This window comes from Tyto alba, unplaced genomic scaffold (assembly GCF_018691265.1).
Source record: "Tyto alba isolate M040663 unplaced genomic scaffold, T.alba_DEE_v4.0 Super-Scaffold_9, whole genome shotgun sequence".
NCBI lineage: Eukaryota > Metazoa > Chordata > Aves > Strigiformes > Tytonidae > Tyto > Tyto alba.
The window spans coordinates 12,955,823-12,978,727 of NW_024881330.1; the positions used below are offsets into that span (position 1 = coordinate 12,955,823).

The following is a 22,905-nucleotide window of genomic DNA, read 5'->3' on the forward strand; positions in this document are numbered from 1 at the left end:
GTATCCCAGCCAAAGCCAGTAGAGAGTCCCAAGCTAAAAATTGTCTTGAAAACATCTATAAGCGTTCATCAATATAATAATGCATTTGATTGTTCAAAGCTCTACAAGGAGGGAAATGGTGATGGCCAGAAAGATAGGACTTAAAATTTTAGTAAGTGGCCAATATATTTCAGGGCTCCTTTTTAAAGTGAGCATCCTGTTGTGTTCCCTGTGGATTCCTCCATATGCTGGCACGCAAACAGATGTAGAATCAGACCCTGGCTGGGCTAGCAGGACCAGAAGAGCCACATCTTTTTCAGAAATGTGAGGTAGAAGAAAAGTAGCTTGTCCATGCCCCTCTGGAGCTATTTATCTACCAGTTTCCTAGAAATTTTTACCTGCCTAAATATAGTAGTTAACTGGTTAAACACAAACTATGCATAGTATCAGACGTTTACCAACCTTTAAATCTTGGTCTTGCCTTAGCTAACTATACTCACCCTTACACTGGGCAAAGAAATAGTTACTCCCTTAATAAAAAGTTCCTTCATAAATAATATTCGCTTACTTCACAACATAAAACTGTAATTATTAAATGCGCACCCAATGTTTATATAAGATGAGGGCTGCCTAATATTTCCTGCCAATCGCCACAAAAAGACTTGTCTCCCAGCTCTGCAGTCCTTAGAAGGCCTTGCAGAAATTCTGTTAAAGATGGTTGGCATTTTTCTGCTGATTTCTACAGAAATGTTTTTCTAGATTTTAGGGATGAACATCGCCAAATTTTCCATGTATTATTTTAAACAATTTCCTCCTACTTCTGTCAGTTGGAATATAAACCAGCTTTATTTTATGAGTTTGGTCACTCATAAAATAAATCGTGTTAGGAGAAAATTAACCTATCAGCAAGAAAACAAGAAAATAAAGGGAAACTTCTGCATTTTTCAGAACATTGTGAGAAATACTCATTTCAGCAGGTTCACAAGCTCTGCTGGAGTGCCAGGGACTAATGAAAGTTACTCTACACCACCTGCTGAATTGAGTTGAATAGACAGTCTGATTAATTAAAGTGTCAGGTTAGCCAATGGCTTAAACTTCACTTTTTCACAAAATAAAATTTCCAACAAAGAATTATGGAAAAAACCGATTAGGTTATCTAGTTCATTTTCTGTCATTGCACAATAATCCCTCTGTAGACATTTTTATTTCAATTTGTTCAATGCAGTTTTAAAGGCTTGGAGAGGCATAAGCTACAGCTTCTGCTCACAGAGGAAGTTACAGTCTGCTAACCCTGATCTCTATCTTCACATGCAGGTAATGATTTTATTTTTGTAGTAGTATTGTATCATGTCTACTTAAATAACACCCTTGCACCTCTCTGTATGATTGATATTCCTATACAGCAAATATCTAAAGGCTATGTTAGAAACTCACCATTCATTGTCACTGATTTCATATTCATTTTCTCAGAGATTCACACTGGCACAGGGTTCTGTCTGTGAGGAAATCCTTAAGAGACTGGCACAACAGACTGCCAGCTCCTCCAGACAAAGAAACTCTCTCCTTCAGTGTCTGAAAACACCTGCAATGTTTCGAACACTGTCAAAACACCCCAAGAATAATCCAAATGAAATCACCTTTTGCAATAGGTGTACAGCATAGTAGTTAGCATGGGCTGTGTTGGTTGGAAAGGAAGGAAGTCTCCTTTCTTGCCAGGTACCAGTGTTCCTTCTTTGCTCTGTCTTTGTAGTCTGGTGCAATCAAGCTGTGTGAATATAAAATCAAATATAATATATAACATAATCAGAAATACGTCAAATTGAATTATTAAAGGTTTGACATCTGGAAAGCTTGTTTTTTACTTGTTTTTTATATGGCACTTTTTAAGGTGTTTGGCAATCCCTTCTCATGTCCTGCATATCTGTGTGGAAGCGTACATTTTTATTGAAAAAGCTATCTGATTAACAAAATGTTAACAGCATCTTTGAACACTTTTATGAACTCTCTTTTACACCTCTCTGGAAGTGAAAACTATTACTGACTGCCACATTGCCGCTGAAGAGTAGCAGAAAATACCATTTTTTCAATAAAATTCCTGGGAAGATAACTACAGTTCTGAGCATCACCAAAGGCTTAGTGGTTCTGGATCAGGAGTAAGCACTGGATAAGAGTTACAGAACTGTAAAAAATCTCTTGCCTCAGAGGCAGGATCTACCAGCTGCATGGCAAAAATGCATTAACTGGAGATAGTCGCTAACACCCATTAATCTCCACTATGTCTCTATCAGGGTGAAAATTATAACATCATATATCCAGGCTTTTATAACTAATTTTCTGTATTTCTGCACTCACTTGCTTCTCTCTCTCTACAGTACACACACAATATGTAAATATCCATAATATTGAAGCATACCCTGGGTAAGATCATGAGATCTTTGTCTTTATACCATGCATTAACTCTGCAGCAGTGGAACTGGAAAGAAACTGCTGCTTTGTCAAGTAAAGAAAAGGCAAAGAAGGCGGCAAGAAGTTAAAACTTTCTGCTTGCTGCCCTCAAAGAAGGCAGCAGACCCCCCTGCCAAAGAAACCATGTGGATGGACATCCCCACCCCGTAAGTCTGCTACCTTTGGTGCTAAAAGAGCTAGACACATAGCAGGAACTTGTGAGTGCCTCCAGAAGTCGCTTACCTTAGTATTAAACAAGCTAGGCATATAAGTGAGTCCCTTGCAGTTATGGTTGTTTAGGTTTTTTGCAGTCTAATTATAAAATCTAGTATTTTTTGAGCAGTGCTTCAAAAAAAAAAACCCAGAACCTAGATTAACCCCTAAAATGGCATATCTATCAGGGAAGCGTTGAGACTGTGTGGCAAAACACTTAAAATCTGGTTTTAAAACACCCCCCCCCCCCGCCCCGTTCCTTCATGATGTAAACTGGGTCCTAAGCATGTTTGTTTGTTTATTTGTTTTAAATAACCATTCTGGGCAGTTCAAACACCGCCTTCCAATTAATTAAAAAGCATAGAAATGCTATAGGCAGCTGAAGTGTACTAATCCAAAACCTGAATGTGGCAACGCTGCAATACTCCAAGACAAGGGCCTGGAAAACTGGAAGGACAATGAAAACCTCGTTTCTATTATTCTAATACAACACTGGACGCTGGCACAGGCTGGGGACACCTTTAATTTCCGAGAAGTCCTGCGGTCTTACAGGTACCGTAATAATGGCTCTAACACTTATGAGTTTGGGAAAGAGCTTCGCCAAGCGTTGGGATGCAGAGGAGAGCAGGTGCTCAACCCCCAACGCTCCCTTAATCTGCGCTCCTCCAGCCGCTGGCCCCGGCCCTTCCCCTCCCGTCAGGAGCGAAGGCGGCTGGCCCCGGCCCTTCCCGTCCCCTCAGGCGCGCGGGCCGCCGGCCCCACCCCACCGGCGGCGGCGGCGGCGAGGGCCACGGCGGCCGCGGTCCCTGAAGTCGGGCCCGTGCGGGGCGCCGGCCCCCGCGCCACCGCCCCGCCCCGCTCTGCGCCTGCGCGGAGCCGCCCCGCGCCGGCCGCCCCCCGCTCCGCCCCGCCCGGGGGCCATGGGCGCCGGCGGCTGAGGCGGTGCGGGCGGAGCGCGGAACGGGGCGGGGCGGTGGCGCCGCCGCCGCCGCTGGCGGGAGCGGCCGCGGGGCGGTGACTGGGTGCGGATTCCCCGGCCCGGCTGAAGCGGCAGCCGCGTGGAGCGCGGCCCCGGGACTCTGCGGCGGGCGTTCTCTGGCGGCCCCAGCGCCGCGCCCTTCCCCTGCCCCATGTCGGCGTGGCTCGGCCGGGCGGCGCTGCGGCTGGGGCGGCCGGGGGGCCCCGCTGTTGCCGCCGCCGCCGCCGCCGCCGTGCCCTCCTCCTGCCTGGGCTCGCTGCGTGGCCCGCCGCGCTGCTGCTGCCGCCGCCGCCTGGGCAGCCTACGGGGCGGCGCCGAGGTGCTGCTCCCCCCGCTGGGGTCGCCGCCGCCCGGGCGGGCGCTGGGCACTCACCCCAAAAAGGAGCCGATGGAGGCGTTGAATACGGCGCAGGGGGCCCGCGACTTCATTTACAGCCTGCACTCCACCGAGCGGAGCTGCCTGCTGCGGGAGCTGCACCGCTTCGAGTCCATCGCCATCGCCCAAGGTGAGCGGCGACTCCCTCCGCCCCCGGCCCGGCGGCCTGAGGGCCGGCGCCCGCCGCCTCCCCCCCCCCTCCGCGCCCGGGGCCGCGCTGGGAGCGGGCGGGGGGTGGTGGGGAGCCGGGCCGGGGAGGGGACCGAGCCGCTGAAGTTTGGCGTTGGGTCCTCCCGCCTTCGCCCAAGCGACTCCTTCGGGCGGCCGAGCGAGGAGGGAGCCCCAGCAGGGCAAGGCGCCGAGAGGCGAGCGGCGGCGTGTGTGAGCGTAATCGGGTATAAATGAGGCGCACAACCCGAAATTTAGTTTCTAGAAGCATCTGCAGCACCTTCAGAACTTAAAACGACCCACCGTGCCAAATCCTCGGTGTGTTTGTCACCTGACGAGGTGTTTCAGGGAGGCACGGGTGGCCATTTTTCGGAATGGGAGTAGAAAAGTGTGTTTCTCATAAAAACCTCTTGACACCAGTGCAGCAGTAAATTGATTTCGGACCTCTTAAGAGACGCTGGGCTGCTGCTACTCTGGGAGCTCATTCATGAATTACACTTCCCTGCACAGAGACTGGCCTGCTTGCCGGCATTGCTTCTTGAAAGTGTTGGTTCTTAAGCAGGAAGGTGTGTGTGTGCTGGGGAAGCTTAGGGATGTGTCTCTGAATACAGTGCTATGCAACACCAATTAAAATCATTCACGGTGATTTTTTTGTTTGATTCGACTGTTCTTCCCAGCTTGACACCTTCCCTTAAATAAATCAAAACCTGACAAAACTAAATCCTCTTAATTATGACCTCGATACTTTTTTGTTCTGATGCTCAGCTGTAATTTACAGGCCCTATTGCAATTAAGATGATAGCAGGTACTTAAGAGATCAGTGTGCATTTGATCTAGGCCTCTTTGTGACTTTGATAGTAGCGTGCCCTTGGAAAGGGCATTTCTGTGCCTTGTGGCTCTTCTGTACTTGTCTGTAAGAAATCTTGTGGTGGGCAGAGAACAGGTCCAAGGGTCGGTTATGAGAGTGCCACGTCCATGAAGACGAGAGAACCTTTTCAGGTACCTCTTTGGTTTAGTTTATAGCATACTTGCACATGAACCGTAGTGTTTCTAGTCAGAGCAAGAGTAGTTCAGTTAAATGGTTCATTTTAGGAGCAGCGCTGCTGTTTTGCAGAGCATGAATCATCCCAGCACAGTGGGAAGTATGGTTTCAGCTGTAAGTTTACATTAACTTTTGAATACTAACAACTAATACTCTTCCTAAATAAATCATTTTTAGCTTCTCAAGGGTTCTTGCCATGAGGGTTTGGTGTGAATTTCGATCTCAGCAGTTATGCTCAGGTGAAACTGGGCTGCTCACAGTGCTTCTGGGTACCCAGAGCATCATGCAGTGGATATTAAAATGAGACTTTAAAATGTGTTTCAGTATAACGTCTCAAGGTTTATACAGAGATAATTCAACAGATGGTCGTATTTAATATGTTGTTGCTCAGTTGCTGTTAGCTATAATATGAATGTCTATTTCTGTAAACTACTGTGACTCTCTGAAGATTCAGGAATTAGAAAACAGTGTAACAAAAGCATTAGTTTGAGTTTAGAGACTTTACTTCTTGGCATCTTATTACTAAACTACAAATTTATTCCACAAGTGGAAATTGCAGTTTACATGTGCCTGAAACTGTGAGCATTAATCTCGCTAGAGAGATTGTTTTAACAAAACCTCAGCTGTGGGCTTTGTAGCCTCACAGGTGAGGGCTGCACGAAGTGTTGTAATGCCCTCAGACTTCAGTCCTTGGAGTTGGATTCTTGATCTGCCCATCTAGTAGCTTGGTAAGACTTTTTTGAAAATAACCATCTCCTTTAGCCAGCTCCATTCATGTTTTTTTACCAGATTGCAGCATGATAATAGCTGTCAGCTTTTAACTCTAAGATATGATGTTTCTCCATGTGTTGTGGAAAAAGAAAAATCATAACCAAGGAGGGCTTCTAGTAAGTCTGTTGTCAAAAAAAAAAAAAAAAAGGTAAAACTGCAGTACGTACCTTGTGTGTGTTCCTCAATATTCTAAAAATCATATGAACTGAGGAAATGTGGCACAGAAATCATTCAACACTGGTTAAATAGGTGCTCTGCTTTCATTAGATGCACCCACCATAGCGCAGGATCCTCTGGTGTGCACATGCGCAAGCTGCACAGGGCTGAGGAAAGGAACGGTAATGCCAGAAGTCCCAGGTTGGGATGGATTGCCCATAGCTGTTTTCCGTAGAGGGTTGATAGTGATGGGATTCTGATTTTTATGTGAAGAAAGGCAGTGAACATAGAGGCAGGCGCTTGAGGAGTGCCGGATGTGTATTGTCACTCTCAACACCAAGGAGTGCCAGAATAAGACAAAGGGAATAGAATGGCTGCACCGGAGAGAAAACTATATGACTTCTGGGCTAGATGTTGATATTCTGTAGTTCACATGCTGTATTATGGTTAGAGAGTATTTTGTATCTTTGCTTGTTCCTGTTGTTGAAGTGGTGACTGTGTAGGAATGATCTAACTAGGTACACAGGTTGTAATTGTGAGTAGCAGATGGGGGGTCAGAGGTAATTGTGCCCTGTCTTCTAAGTACTTTTTCCAATCTGTTAGTTTCACTTTTGATTTTTTACAGCTAGTGAGCTCAATCAAGAGAAAGTGGGTTTGGAGATGTTGGGTTTCTTCTCAATCTTCTCATTTGGTGGCAGCATGCTGTGGCTTCCAGTAGCTGATTCTTTAGATGAGTTTGCTCGTTTTACTCTTGTGTTGCTTTCCAATGAAAGTGATCCAAATGCAGCCTTCAAATTCGCTTGTCTCCCTGCTCAGTAAATTCTTGTGTCCTGTTTGAGTCTGGAAAATCAGTTTCTCCTCAATCGTGAAATGCCTATGCAGTTTTGCCACTGTGCTTAAGCCTGTTTTGTGCCTGAGATCTTTTCATACTTCTATATGGAAAGAGAGGTCTTAGTCCATACCCTTCTTAACACAGTCCTTATTGGGTTAAGTTTTGACCTTATTCCTTCACTACCTCTTCTGTGCCCTAACAGACCCCATATCAGCTAGGGGAAGCTGTCAGCAATATGGGGAGACCTGGGCACATCAAGAACCAAATGGGGCCTGTTCCTCAGCCCATTCCCAGGCCTACCACCAGAAGGATGCAGTTCCATCAGCTAATTGCCCTAGCGCGAAATATGACAGGACACACTATCTGTGGCCTCCGCTAATGGCAGAGGCTGCAGGGAAACCCATCCTTTGCTGCGGCTGCTACACTGAAGGACGGTCCTCAGGTAGGTGAGGTGTTGTCCTGTGAGTTAGGTGAGTCTCTGAAGCATTTTTTGAAATTTAACACATCTGTTTGCGCTGTAGTCACAAAAGTTGTAGGTGGGAAGAGGTTTGTGAATATGTTCCTGCCATCACCTTATCACCTGCGTTGGATATTTATGGCTGGACTCTTAGAGCTTCCAGATGCTGAGTGCTGGCAGTCGGTTTAAACAGTTTGGCTTATTAATAAACAGAGGTTTATCTGTTTGTTTTAGTGCATCAGTCAGAACACAGCTCTATCTGTGAGCTTGTGATAAAAGATGTCTGTGAAATGGGGAGCCTGAGCTGAAATTAATAGATGGGTTTTGCACAGGAGAAGGTGGGGGTAAGGCTATGAAACTGAATCTTGATGGAATTATTCTCAGAAGATATTTTGAGAACTGTCTTGATTTAGAATATAATCTGTATCTTGCTACCTTAAAATTTAGTCAAAACATCACTAAGTTGCTCTGTTTGAAGACAGCTGCAAGACCTTCTCACCTGGATTTAGTTTTCCTTCTTCATGAAAGTATTTTTCTTCTTCCTCCTACCCCCTCCAATCTTGGCAAGGTGAATAAGGTCTTGCATTTTCCTAGAAAGAGGTTTGAAACAAGGTTTTTAAGTTTCTGCTTGTGTTTCTTGTAAGCATGTCAGCCACACCAGATGGAGATGATCCATGTGGACTTGAATACAAATATTTTGCATTTTTCTTTCTCATATTTACAGCAAGGTTGAAGTAACAAGTAGGCCAGTTCATTTTAAATGTAATAGTTCTGCTTTCCTGTTTGTGGAAGTGGTGCTCCATAATCAAGATTTAGTTTTGTTGGCAACAGACAGTCAAATCTTCCTTCCTGTTGGTCTCTTCTTGCACGGAGGAGATGGAAGTGTAAAAATCTTCCTGGCAATATGGAGAATGATTTCATGCCTCTGATTTTCTATAGCAATTTTCCATTATAAAACAGTGGTATTAGAAAGATCATGTAACTTCTTAAGACACTTAATATAAAGTTTTTCTACCTTTTAGTTTCCAGCATATGATATGAAATGTTTCATGAAAGCACTTCTGAGCACTGCAGCAAGCCTGGTAACAAGATAGAAAAAATACTAGAGGGTTTGACTTGCTTCGTTATGAAATACTAAATTATCATGTCTGCTGAATCTGTTTCTTCTAATGGTGCTGTTCTTACCTGTGCTGGGTTACAATATTCTTGAGCCCAGATGTAACCATTTTCCATTAATAACACTAACATGATGGCTATTTAGGGTCTCTAAGAAATCTCAGGTCTTGATAGTGAGAGAATCCATTATTTTCCCATTTATTTTTTATCAAAGATGGGAAAACAACTCCTGTTTTCCTATCTTTGTGTACATATATATAAAATATATACACTATATATATCCTTGGGTATATATAATATATATTTTTAATGTATAATGTGTGTACATAGAGTGCAATTCCTTGAAAGCAGCAAGTTGCATTTTATATTTTAAATGGAAAGCTTTTGTGATGTCACTAAATAAAAGGCCTTCTGAAGTGTAATTGCTTGTTTCTCTGCCTGTTGACGTTGTATATTAACTGGATAACATGCAAAACCCCAGTAACAATTCAGTTTTGACAGCTAGTTTTGTTGTTTAATTTGCAGGTCTTGGAGAATGCAGTCTTTAGCTAGATTCTCTTTGAAGGTACGGGTATACATGGTTTAATAAATAATCTGACCAAACTGATGCATTCTGGTAGAAAAATGTTCATAATTTCAAGTTACTGCATCTTGTCTTTGTTTTTTTTTAAAAAAAAAAACAAAACAAAACAAGAAAAGTTAATGTGCAGGTAAAGGGCACCAACTCCATGCATTCAATAGGCTGACAGCTGGGGCAAGCTTTTAGCCACTGTTGGGTGAAGTCTTACTTTGGTGTCAGAAGAAACATTTGTGGTTTATGATCTGGTGTTAAATTTCTGAACGCTCCTGTTTACTGGAATAGTTTATGGAGTGTTTGAGCCTAGGTGCCTCTACTTCCACAACTTTGAAAAGAAAAGTTAATTCAGAAGACTGCAAATGTCAAAGACAAACAGATTTCGCTGAGACTTTTAGGTGCTCCAGATGTTATCTATGAAAAAGATTCCCTTTGTTGCATGAGTCAGACACTTCTTACTAATATGAACAAACCGGTTCCTCTGCTGTGGTGGTTTAGAACCACTCAGATTATAATACCTCCTTTTGTTAGAGTTTAATCTGTGTCAACACAACAAAGCATAATTCGATCCTTCTGGAAGCACTTGTCTTGTTTGAAGAGTGATTTCACAGTGCAAGTGTGAGGTTTCTTGTGAGGACTGCTGAGCTGGGAGAAGAAGAAATGGTTTGCTGATGTGCTTTGACAGGTACGATGGCACCTGGTGGGGATGTTTCTCTGCCCCTCACTCCTCTACAGGCCTGTTGTACACAGGTGAACTCTGAGCTCTGTGTGGAGAAAGATCATCTACCTCTCCCATGCTGTGACCTAGGTCAAGAAACTGTTTTTTAGCTCTAATGTTTGGTTGCTATTCTAGGAAAAGGTCTGGCAGACTGCTGGCAAGCATCTAATTTGCAAGTTTGACATGCCCCGTCAAGCTGGTAAAATGGCAAACTCTTGCCAGCCTGCCTGCGTGCAGTCCCTTTGTGTTCTTAGGCCATCACAGCGTATACCAGGACTACTGCTAATCTCACTACTGAGTCAAAAATACTCAGTGGTGAAAGGAGTATCGTGTTTCAGATGGAAACCTGTTACTTGTCTTTTTGCTTCTGAAATGTTTTGGCTGTTTTGGTTGTTTTTTTGTATTTTTTTAATTTTCCCTTCCCCAAATCATGGAGCCCTCTCGTGAATGCAGAGTGCAGAAGGCAGTGTGTGCTACACAGACTTTACTGATCAATTTCTTTATCATCTACAGATGTAATGTTTTGTTTTCAAATGGTGGTCGTATGTGTAATGCAAAGTATTTTATTAAATGGGATCAAGTAAAATATTATAAAGGACTTCTCACCCTAAATGTCAGTTAATGCTAATGTTAAATCCTAGGCATTTATTTTAAATTGATGCCGTTTTGCTATGGGGCGGGGAGGGGAAGTGAGGCATGTGAGTTATCTTTTTCTAGTTGCTCTGACACTGTTTTTTGTAAGCCTTAGTGAAGAGGGAGAAATCGTAAGCTGTATTCAGCCCCTTAGCTGTCATGTGCTTCTATATCTGGAATACTCAATGCATAAACCTGCTGTGGCTTTCCCAGGCCTGGATGCTGAAGAGCAGGGCTCTGCCTTCTGCCCTCTTCAGGGAGCTGGGATGGAGCCCGGCCGGGGGAAGCTGGTTTCTCACTCTGCTGACAGCTCGCAGTAGTTATGTACAAAACTCCAAAGCAAAAAATGCATGAACAGAACCTCACCTCCAAAATGTATTCTCGGGCAGTAGAAAATCTCCATTTCCATTGTTCATTCTAGCACTTACCCTGTTGCCTTAGTCAGTTTAGATATTGCATGTTTTTATTGCAGTGCTCCTTCATGTTTAAGCTTAATTTAAACTGGATGCATATGATGTATTTGGACTTCTTTTTTAAGTAACAATAAAACTGCAAATTTAGGTAGTTTGAGGGATTTGAATTTTTCATTGTGTTACCTCAATACACACATAGTATCTTATGGAAATGTTAACTATATAGAAAAAACTTCATAAAATTTTAACCAAATAAATTTGGTAATTCTCTTTCTGCTTTAAACTCATTTTGTGAGACTTACTCTATTCATGCTGATATAGATAGTACTTTGGGACAAGGCCATGTGTGTATTAAGTATTAGAAGGGGCTGAGATTTAGTGTCATAAACAGTAAATCTGGTGCTGGTCACTCGTGGTAAAACTATCCTGAAACTGTTATCTGAAAATGTCAAATGCCACTGTAACTGTCTACCTTTGAACCACATTCAGCAAGGTACTGTTTTCCGAAATTCATGCTGGTTTTGCTATTGTGGTTTGGTTTTCTTCTATATTCTGAAATGTTACTTGTTCATGTAGTTTGAAGTAGGTTCTGAGTTCCCTGCTTAAATGCAGAAACTTTGCTGGATGTTTTTGCAGAGGAGAGCCAGCAAGCATTCAAATGGAGTTGGTGTAAGACCTAGAGAAATCCAGTCATCTTAGTGCACATAAAGGCTATTTCCTAGCTGACAGATACTCTGGTATCAATTGGAAGATTTTAAATAATGACTTACTACTCTCTTGCTTTTGGAAATTCGTAGCATCCAGATATCCCAAACCACTGGTACCACTTGAGAAGCCAGCGAAGGAAGTAGTATCACCAGAGACGACCAGTACTTTTGGTACAGTAAAAAAAGTGTGTTTGCTAAGGTGTGGCATTGCATAAGGCCAGCAGGCTGCTGGTTTGAGACTTTCTGCTTGCTTGTTTTGATGCAGTTGGCATGTATTGTTACAAGAAATAAAAGCACACAATTTTGGTTTATTTATATTAATATAAAGCCTTCAGTGTCAAGAATTTCAGTGATCCCCACAGTACTTCAGGGATTTACCCTTAATGAGATCAAAGAAGTGTTTCAAATCCAGGTCTTGTGGAAACTCCTAAACTATACCATAGTTTCCAGACACTACTTGACCAGAGATTTCAAACTGTGAAACAGCTTTGTCTACTTGAAGAAGCTGCGTCATCTACCTTATGCATTTTCCTAGGAAAGTGCTGTGCATTAAATTACATGGTCCAAGCATAATGCAGAAATAATATTAAAATTAAAATTAAAGATGTAGTTTGCTGCCTCTGCCCTTCCCTGCAATTAATGTTTTAGAAAGGTAAAGTAGGAGATTGCTCCAATTGAAATGTTTTCCATCTTTTGCATGTGTTTAAGCACGTGATGTGTATAAAACAGTTGTCATGCATGAGAATCTTTTAAATCATGAATTAAAAATAATCTAAACCTTGAGCCATTGTTGTTCAACTGTATCTGTCTTGTGTAAAATAATATACTTTATAGTTACCAGGAGACAGATTTTACTTTTAGCTATCTTGTCTGGTACATGGAGTGCTTTTGATTTAAATATTTTTAGGAAAGATCACTTGAAATGCAACTTTTACTTATGATGCAACTTCAGCCTTTCAGAGTGAGAGATTCAGAATACTAAATCTCCTTGTAATAGGCATGAATGAAATGGATCTTGTTTATTCTGTGAACATAGAGTACTGTTGCAGTGTGTAATCGAAATTAAAAGAACATGAAGTCTATCACTTTCTCTAAGAAATCATCTAAAGCTTACTCATTCAACTGAAAGCTCTTAGCTTTAGTCAGCTGTACTTATTTAATCAGTCCAAATATGGAACTACAGAGGCAGCTGCTGTCTCCAGGAGAAAATCTTTCCTAAAAAGAAGGAGTAAATGGAAAAATGAAGTAAGTAAATCATGCAAACACAGCGCTTAAGAAAGCTGTCTTGGATCTCTCTGGTGTTACCTTTTTTTTACAAGAAGTGGTTCATCTGGGGACAGCTGAACATGAGCGTGTGAGCTGTCTTGTGCCCCCTTCCTTTTCTTCTCCTTAAATTAACATGGTGCTATTTCAAAAACCTAAAAGTCCACGTTCTTATTTCTGTTGTATTGCTGTGTGTGAGAATTTCATTAAACATTGAACAAGCACCTTGGAATTTTTGGGGTGTGACTAACCCGTGCCTGAAACAAAACTCTTGCTTCATCTGAAACACGTGGACACGGGGAGCTTTTTAAGTCAAAGTCTGTAAAATACCATTTTTAACCCAGAGTGCATACTTCATTCAAAACTATGGGATATAAAATAATAGCTGTTTTTTCCAGTGTTCATTTACATTGGATACTTGGATGTTTCTATGTTAATAATAAAATACCTACTGTAGCAGGCATAATACATACTGATACTTGCTATACTTTTTTTTGCTGCATCGTTTTACAGTTTCTATTTGTATGTGATGGGCTTATGTTCATTGCTTCTTTGGGTATTCTTTGAGGTTTTTTAAATTTAATTTTGACAAACTGAGATGCTTTAGTTTTTGGCAAATTCCATCAGGACATTTTTTTTTTTAACTTATGTGTTTCTCTCTAGGTGATAATAAAAAGAACAAATAGGAGCATATTTAAGACTGCAATAAAATGTGTTTGGAGATGGGGCATATTCTGTATCAACTGTCCTATGGTCTTAAAGCAGACATAAGGAGCAGGTTGCTTGTTTTATTTTCTCCTACTGCTTGTACCCAGGGATAAAACCTTTCCTCAACATGCTTGCTACATTTACTTCATAGCTTTTAGGATGTCAGATAGGAGCATAGGCATTTCCAGAATTAATAATTGCCTTACCCTTTGCCAGTGATCCTGCTGGAAGGCTCCTGCATGACCTGGGACAGGGATGAAGCCTTGAAAAATCTTTTTGAAAAAGAATTTAAGAGTTTGAGAGAGAAAGGCTTCTGCAGTGAGGCCAACTTGAACTGAGAAGAGCCAGAGACCTGGGTCTGGGTGGTGGCCCAGGTTTTGGTTCCCAAAGCTCAATTCCAGGAGGTAGTCTGAGACCTGTCAGCTGGACACCAGCACTTCTTTCAAAACTTTCTGGGAAGTCTTCAGGCAGGGTGAGGAGGAGATATGATATGTGATTCTTGTCTGTGCCACCAACAGAGTTTGGTGTGCTTTGGAGTGTGTTGATATATGTAAAGTTGTATTGCCACAAAGCTGTGATGTTTTCTTCAGGTCCACGTGCTTACTGTGAACTAACAGGTTATTGTTACATTTTGACCTGCTGCATTTTTCTTTTAGACATTATCAGTTTCTGATTATGGTACTGTTAAAATAGCTTTTTTTTGTTCATGGCTTTCAGTTATTTGCTCTTGACAGCTTTTGACTCTATGCAGTGATCCATCCCTTAGTGCTGGCCAGTTTACTGTAACTTGTATAATCATAGAACAGCTTGGGTTGGAAGGGACCTAAAGATCATCTCGTTCCAGCCCCCCTGCCACGGGCAGGGACACCTCCCACCAGCCCAGGTTGCTCAAAGCCCTGTCCAACCTGGCCTTGAACCCTTCCAGGGAGGGGGCAGCCACAGCTTCTCTGGGCACCCTGTGCCAGTGTCTCACCACCCTCACAGGAAAGAATTTCTTCCTTGTATCTAATCTAAATCTACCCTCTTTCATTTTAAAACAGTTACCTCTCATTTTATCCCGACACTCCCTGATAGTCTCTCCCCACCTTTCCTGTAGCCCCCTTTCAGTACTGGAAGGCTGCTCTAAGGTCCTCCGAGAACCTTCTCTTCTCCAGGCCGAACAACCCCAGCTCTCAGCCTTTCCCCACAGGAGAGGTGCTCCAGCCCCCTGATTATTTTCATGGCCTCCTCTGGACTCTGCAACAGGTCAGTGTCCTTATGTTGGGGAATCCAGAGCTGGACACAGCACTGCAGGTGGGGTCTCACAAGAGCAGAGTAGAGAAGGAGAGTCCCCTCAATCGACCTGCTGGCCACATTTCATCTTCAGAGTGTGAATTGTTGTCCTCCATTAGGATATTATCCCATCTTTCTTAGCAATGTAAATGGGTAGAAATTGTGTTTTATTTGCTTTATTTGGTTTCATGGAAGACTGGAAAGAAATGTGTGTGGAACAAACTGATTTCTCTAGCCAGCTGCTCTTTTAAATACCATCAGCTTGTATTTTCAGACTGCAAATAGCCTTTCAATCCAGCTGTTTCTTTGCTTCATTAAGTCCTGGCAACAGGCTGATTTTTACAAAGCATGAGTGACGATGTGATGTTGTAAATGTAAAATTATCTGTTTTGTTCAAGATGAAGCAATGTAAGAATTGCCAGCTGGATCCACCTCCATCCTGCCTTATGAAAGATTTTTGCTAGAGAGTACATGGGAGAGCAGCTTGGCATTCCTGCTGCTGTCCTCCCACCCCCCCCTCCATTTTCCTATTACCTATTTATATTATTTAATGGAATAAAGTAAATAAAGCAAAGTAAGTAGGTAGCCGCAAAAATGACAGTGCTCTTATTAATAACCAGCCTGTGACCTTTTCCTCCTGAAAATGTCAGACAGACTACTTGTGTCTATGTCCCTTTCCTTGAACAGAAGGAATGTTAGAAAGGTGCTTTTTGGTTCTGATACAGTACAAATGGCCCATGTTGAAGATAACTGGTTCCAGTGGGAAATATATGTGACTTGTTTATTCATTTATTGTATCTGGTTTATCAGAAATAAAAGAAGCCTTTGGATTTGTAATGTTTTCACTGTTGGTTTACTTCTCTGGATTGGATGCTAGGGAACTATTGTATTAGCATTGTTTCCATGCTTATTTCAGTTTTTGCAGTTGAACACTAATGTGGCTGAATTTTACAGTGATTTGTGTCTGACCTGCTGTTAAAGGAAAGAAAAAAGCTCACTTTATTATTTCTCAGCTATGGAGGAAAAACATTCAGATGGCTTCCCTGCTGTGGGATAAGAGTATGCACAGATGAGCTGTGGTCAAACTGATGTGCAGTAGATGTGACGTGTCTGTATGGGTGTGGAATTACTGTTGGCTATACCCACGTTGTTGTAGAGGGAGTGTCCTGTTCTTTGCAGCCCTCTGGGTGTGAAAGTCCCATTTCTGCTTTCCATGCTAGCACTGCTGTTCTTCTCTGGGCCTGGCTGTATGCCTGGCTGAGCACAAGCACTAGAATAAAGGAGAAGTCCCACATGCATGACCAGGAGAGAATTTAGGAATGGGAGGAAAAATACCAAATCACCCCTTGCAGCAGCAGCATGACTGTAGATCACTTCAAGGTGCAGTTTTGTATTTGACCTAAGGTTCTGTCTTTCCTGTTTTCTAATGAAAAATGCTATGAGGTTTTTGGTGCCTCAGGCTAGAATCTGTTCTGGGATCCCATTGTGTCACTAACAGCACATACAGCGACTTGCATTAGTGAGCGATATTGTTTCAATTTCTCAGGTTACCTTTTTAGTATTGTAAAGTACTTACAATTATATTTTGGAGCACTTTTGACCTAAAAATTCATCTTGTGACTAGGTAGGAAGCTGTCTTCTCCCTCTTCCTCGGTCTCTCTCTTCAGGATTATTCCACTTGGGATCAGTGGTTGCACCTCTGTTACACACAGCACTTTGCTTCAGCACTGCAAAAGGCATCCTCAGCCTGAATCCATCCCCTTCCTTCCTGCTGGACAAGAGGCTGTGTAAACATTGCCCAGATTTTGGAGAAGCAGATGAGAATGAGGGAGGGAAGGACGCTGGAGGCACACTGAGATCCGCCTGCAGTGCACAGCATGAAAACAATTGTAGGAGTGCAGATTTCATTAAGATCGCCAGTAAATACTGGCATTGCAGGTATGTCACTGATGCAGGCAGTACACTAGTGCCCTAGCATACTTTCCACTGCCAAGGGGAAAAGCTTTAAATAGATGAGATTTCATATTTTCTCCCATATAGAAAACAGTCTTATGTGTGCAGAAGACCTCGGATTCAGCTGTGGGTTTGTGTTCATAATTAACTAATTCTCAAGCTGATTAGCAGAACTGGAGGTGGAAGGTGTAATTTCAGTGCTCATGGGAATTTGCTGTGTGCTCACAGTGAAGTTGTGACAAAAGAACAGGTAAAAAAAAAAAACTGGCAGTGGAAAAGGGAAAATGTGCAAAGCTGAAAAATAAAGACTGTATTAAGTGGCTGAACCCAGTCTGTCATAAACCGTCATTGGGTTGTTTCTCAGGAAAATTAAGCAAGATTGGGATTAAATAAACAGACTAGATGTGTAGTACTTCATAGAGCAGAGGTCCCAAAGCGGCCTTAGAGGGAGCATGTGCACGGTTGCGAGTTGCAGTGGTGTGACGTGGGCTGAAGCTTGCGTTAGCTCTGCACTTGGGAGCTGCAGAGATGCACTTGCAACTGAGGTAGTTAACCCTCCCGAGAGAGGGCTTGTGCTTACCAAAGGCTGCAGAAACACTGACTGGGAGAAGAATTTTCCTTTTTTTGTTTTGCAGAATAAAGGCAGTTGATTGAAGGAGTTAAAAGTGAACTTAGAACTGTTCACTTATAGGAAGAGTAGAGCACAGTAGTCTTTGTCCTCTGGTTCTCCTTATTTATATCACTTTAATTATAAAATTATCAGTTTTAGTAATTTCAGATCATTTTCATGAATGGAGTGAATTTTTTTAGTAGAACTTAAAATTCACATGCAGAATAAATAAATAATGCAGCTGCATAGCAACCCAGCAGATATCCCATATTCTTATAACATAATAGCCACAAGAAAACATTTTGAAGTCAAGTTCCGTGTAAAGTGTATTTTATCTGTTTTTACATTGTAATACGTAACATCATTCCTTCAGCTGTTCGACGAAGATAGCTGACACTGCATCTTGGCTTTGGCTGTGCAGATGTTGAAGTCTGACTAGTTTCACAAATACAGCCAGAGGCTTCGCTAAATTACATGGGGAAGGGAAGAAGAAAGGTGCCCAAGTGATGAATCTACTGTGCTATCTCTAGCAGTAGGTTAAGAATAGCATCATTGCTACTGCGTTCTGTATTCATTAGGCATTTATATAGTGAGATACAAATTATCCGAGTGTAATTTATGGCTGGATCTTAAATAGTGATTTGTTACGGTGTTCCTTTTGCTGACAGGTATGAATAGTTTCTTAAAGACTTCAGGGGAGCTCATACTTTTGTCTTTATTGCCCAATGCAATGAAAAATTAGGAAGAATGTAATTACGCTTAATATGAGTCTGTAACAAAATGTTTGAACATCATTCAGTTTACTGTTCTGTCTCTCATTCTGAGTAGTTGTCTTAATTCTGAGACAAATGAAGAGCAATAAACTCTACATGCATTTAAAATTATTTCAGAGCAGCTTATTTCTGCAGTCTTACTTGCTTCCAAGGTTGTCCTCAAGCAGGGAATGAAACTTTCTGCTTAAGAAAAGGCTGGTACTTAGTGGTATGTGATTTATTAGCAGTTTGTCTTCAGCTTTCTATGAAGATCATAGAGCTCTCTTAAAGGAAAGAACAAAAAAAAAAATCCCACCAAGCATCAAATTTACCAGTTGCCCTCCTGGTGTTATGGCATTGCTGTAACCGCCTGCACGTGGTGTTGGCTCTTGGGTTGTTGCTGTCTGACTGAGTACAGGTGCTGGTGCTGCTGGTACTAGGGACTGTAGGAGGCACTGTTGTTGCCAGCTTGGATTTGTTCCTATAGTAAACATCTCTCTTGATATTAACCAAGTAATTTTTTCTCATTTCAAGATCCTTGGGTACTGCAAAAGAGAAAACCTCACATCCCGTGTCTGGGAATGACAGTATAAACAGCGAGCGTGTTGAAAAAAGCCAGTGAGTATAGTGTGGACTTGACCCACTACATCTGTTATGAGGCATAAGCCCCCCATTTTATTAATACAGTCACTTTTGTGCTAGGGCAGCAGAGGAGGGAACATCCCAGTTCCTGTGGGTGCTGCACAGGCTGTCATCAGTCAGCTTTGTCCTCCGAGGGGATGAGCTGCTGGCTGTGAGCACAGCACTGTGTACCTGGGCTCGAAAGCCAATGCTGCTCACCGTTCTTCATAAATTACCCCTCCACATCATCTCCTTCTTTCTGGGGAAACAAATGTGGTTTTGGGCAGGTGGGGGAAGGGCATAAGGGCGAGAAGGGGTGGGAGTAAACAAACTCATCTCTCGCCACCTTCTCAAATTTCTTTTTAGAAACAGGGCCTGGGGGGAACATCATTAAATAAAGGATATTATAATTGTATATATAACTCCCTAGATATTTTCTGAGCACTTGTATGTAGGCATCAGTGATGCCTAGCACGGCTCTATTTAAAGGTGATGAAAGACCTCTACTAGATCAGATCTCTGGTTGTGTGCAGAGCTCTGATAAGTCTTGTTAACAAATCTTTCGTGGTGTCCCACAGAATTGCTTTGCGTATTCTCTTACGTGAACTGCTACAGAAGACAGCCAAAAACCTAATCTTGCACCCTGGTAATGCATGGATACTGTGGTCTTGTTCCCAGTTCAGCGCTGTTGCTGAGCTGCTGTTCTGATCAACTGCAAACCAGTGAAATAATCGATAGATACTTACCATGAACCAGAAAGGCCCAAGAAAAATCAGTGCTGACAGAGAAGTGCCAACACCTCATCTTACTGAAGCACAGTTAGATGAGTATGTTTGGATGAGATTCATTCCACTTTAATGTTAGTCTGAAGTACTTAGCTGGTCTTTTTGCATAGGTAGTGGAGAGGGTCTTAGTAATCCCAGGGGAAGATTCATTCACCCAAAGATTGAAGTTTGCTGTGCCATTGGGAGGCGTCCCTCCTCTAGTTCTTGGGAACTCATTGCAGTCCCTGAGCATTGGAATGGAGAGGCTGAGGAGGGAAAGAAGAGCCAACATCTGTTTGGGATGATGGGTATTACTTTGTTTTTTTGAAGCAGAGAATTTTAACTCTGTGGATGGCTCACTCCAGTCAGGGAATTGCTACAGCCAGTTTATTTCTTGGCAGCATGCAAGTGCCTTCTTAATTTTTATTTTTTTGTTAAATAATATATAACCATCTGCTTCTGGAATGTACAGATCAGAATACCACATTATTGTTCCTGTTCACTCTCCTATCAATGTTACCATATTTCTGGTACTGTTGTATAAACACTTCAGCTGTTTTTTTGACACTTCCCATTTCTCTCTGAGCGGGACAGCTCAAACTGTATTTCTATCCTTACCCCGTATCTCTGTTACAAAATGCAAATCCTGTCTGCATTGTCATCATTTTCACTGATTAACCCCCTTGAATCTTGAGGCAAGCATCTCATTTCTGATTTTTTTCAGCTGTGGTTTGAGACCTTGTTAGGCAAACCACTGCAAATCCTATTTTGGTGTGAACCTGCCTGAGTGGAAATGAAAGGCTGACCTTTAAATTTATAAGGCATTGATAGAGATTTGAATTAGATTGGGGAAAAAAACCCTCTTGATGATGAAGACAGTGATTCAAGACTCTGGATACCTGTTTGCATTTTATGCTTTCTCCTAAGTTTCTGGTCATGGTTTCCACCTTAAGTCTATGTGTTTTATTAAACATCTTTAAAAGGTTATGAATGGTGTATCAGATTTTTGGGATAATGGGTTTAAGTGTATTGGATACTCAATATTTGATGATGAACATCCAGTAAGCACTGCAGATAAAGCTGAAATTAAGTTCTGTGATATTTAAACCTAGACTATCCTGCATCTGATGAGAAATAGTATACATTTCTGTTGCTAAATGTGTCTCTTCTAGGGAGTAACTACTGACCAGTAGATGAAGTGGTGCAGAGTAATTGTATTCCCAGTCACAAGATTTTTTTTTTTTTTTCCTTTGGAGCAAGCTGGCAGCGAAATGGCACTTAGCCCTGTATTTGTCCTGGGGCTCATGTCCAGGCTGCCCACCTGCTTGGGGAGGATCCCAGGAATATGTACTATGCTTGAAATCACTCCTGGGTTTTGTTCTGAAGGGAATTGGTTGGTTGATGCCAGGGAGCAAACAATACTCCTGCACAGCTTGTTCAACACTTGGTCCAGTAGATAAAACAATAGTTTTGAATAAATATGATAATATCTTCTGCTACTTCAAGGTTTTCCAGGGAGGGAGATGGAACATGATCACTGTAACTTTCTACAGTGTTACAGAGCATAAAAAAAATCTTTAAGGTCCTGTTTGTATTTGTGCACAATGTTTGTTTGGACACAGTTATCTTTTCAGGAGTAGTTGAGAAATTATCCTATCACGTCCTCTGTCTATTCATCTCTTACTAATGCTTTACTCAGCTTTCTCTTCTTGTGTGCATGTGACTGAACGGGCTAACAGCCAAGTTTATATTTAGCATTGTACGAGTCAGCATCCTTTCATGCCTGAATTGCTGTAGTAACAGGAAACCATTTGTGAGTTATAACAAATGATGCAGATTTTTTTCTTTGCTGTCAACTTGTGGATTGTTTCTTTCCCTATCTGAAATATTAAGGGAACCCAATTGAACATCAGTGGATATGGTTTTTCAACTTTGGGTTTTGCTGTATGTGCTGAGATTTTTACAAGTTTTGTTAAAATGTTGAGAAAAACAGAGGAGGAACAAAGGGCTATGGAGATGTGCCTTAAGAGCTCATTCCATGAATGAACTCATACATCATAGTCAGAATTTACTCTAAGAATCTACCTCTAGATACTGAACAAAGCAGTAATGCACATCTAATTTCTAGGATCCAATCCAGAATTTTGAGGATAAAGATCCTATTACGAACTCATGTGTACAGGAGTAGCTCTTTTTGATAGATGCAGCAGTTGCTTTGATTTCTTGTTCTGTGCAAGTGAAGCCCTTTCTGTGTCCATGATGTGTATCCGAATGATTTGCAGAAATGGCCTGGACAGGCTTTTTGGAGGAAACCAATTGATGAATTTGAGGCAAAACCTTCCCTAGCTTCCAGATGAAACACTAACCTTCAGAGCCTACAATGAGGTTATAATGAATCTAGATGGTTAATATTTCTTATATTCTTCTTCCTTACATTCTAGATATTAATTGTTAAATCATTAATCTTAACAGTTTAGTCACTGCTTAAAAATCTGCAAAACACTGTTCAGATTTTTGTCTTGGATTTAATAATACTGAGCTGTAGCATGTATCTTCCTAGGCTAGCCCTGACCATAATACCTGTTACCACTGTTACATGTTTCCTGCCCCTGGGTGACGCTAACATATTTAGCTATAAAATTTTATGGCAGTATTAGTTGCAATTTGAATAAAACATAATACATGCCTTTAGGCTTGCAAGTTCTCTTGTATGCCAATTCTTTTGTATGCCATTTAAAAAAAATTGGTAACTCAAAAACTGGTGATGACAACTTTCTGGTTTTTGGTTGTGTTTTTTTTTTTACCAACTGTCTGAATAAATGTACCCCCATTACCCGCTGGTCAGTTGGGGGTTTTTGTCAGCTAAGAATAATAATCTTAAAACTAAATTGCAATTATTGTCTTGATTTAAATTGACTACAATTGGCAAAGTTAATTTAACTTGCTGGATTTTGGGCCAAGTTGTGGATAATGGCATTATTTCTGTTGACAGTTTTATATTCCCCTCTGGGTTCTAGCTATTTAAAAAAAAAGAAAAAAAAGTAAATATTTAGTTACCAAAAAAAGTGATACTGTGAATTAAAAAAAGGTCAAGAACAGATTTAAGAGGCAGTTGCATTTTCTTTTTCCTGCTTCCCAGACTTTGCTAATTCAGGTCTTGTGACCAGTATTGCACTTGAACCTTGGTTTATAACTTCATGATGAAGTGATGAATGTCAGTTACAAAATAGCAGTATTCCTTACTCTGCCATTTCATTTTATTCCTTCTGCGATAAGACTAATTCTGGTGTCTTATTCAGCACTATGGCACAGGACGAGCTGGTGAATGGCTATCATGAAATGCAATACTGGAGTACTTCAGGGTTTTTTTCCCAGACATTTAA

At 41.7% G+C, this 22,905-nt stretch overlaps 1 protein-coding gene and 1 long non-coding RNA gene across 3 annotated transcripts in view; one reads left to right on the forward strand and one right to left on the reverse strand.

The window, feature by feature from the left end:
• Positions 1 to 1,735, reverse strand: part of LOC116964844 — a 29,258-nt gene extending 27,523 nt beyond the window's left edge. The window contains exon 1 of the long non-coding RNA XR_004408984.2: positions 1,617 to 1,735. This is a non-coding gene — a long non-coding RNA (uncharacterized LOC116964844). The remainder of the gene's footprint in view (positions 1 to 1,616) is intronic.
• A 1,835-nt stretch (positions 1,736 to 3,570) lies between these two features.
• Positions 3,571 to 22,905, forward strand: part of TMEM65 (transmembrane protein 65) — a 32,410-nt gene continuing 13,075 nt past the window's right edge. Inside the window, exons 1-2 of one of the 2 annotated variants that reach the window (XM_042786140.1) lie at positions 3,571 to 4,122; positions 7,164 to 7,403. In XM_042786140.1, the coding sequence (XP_042642074.1) occupies positions 3,768 to 4,122; positions 7,164 to 7,403 (595 nt within the window). In that variant the 5' untranslated portion in view covers positions 3,571 to 3,767. The remainder of the gene's footprint in view (positions 4,123 to 7,163; positions 7,404 to 22,905) is intronic. The other variant, XM_042786141.1, reaches the window with a different exon arrangement.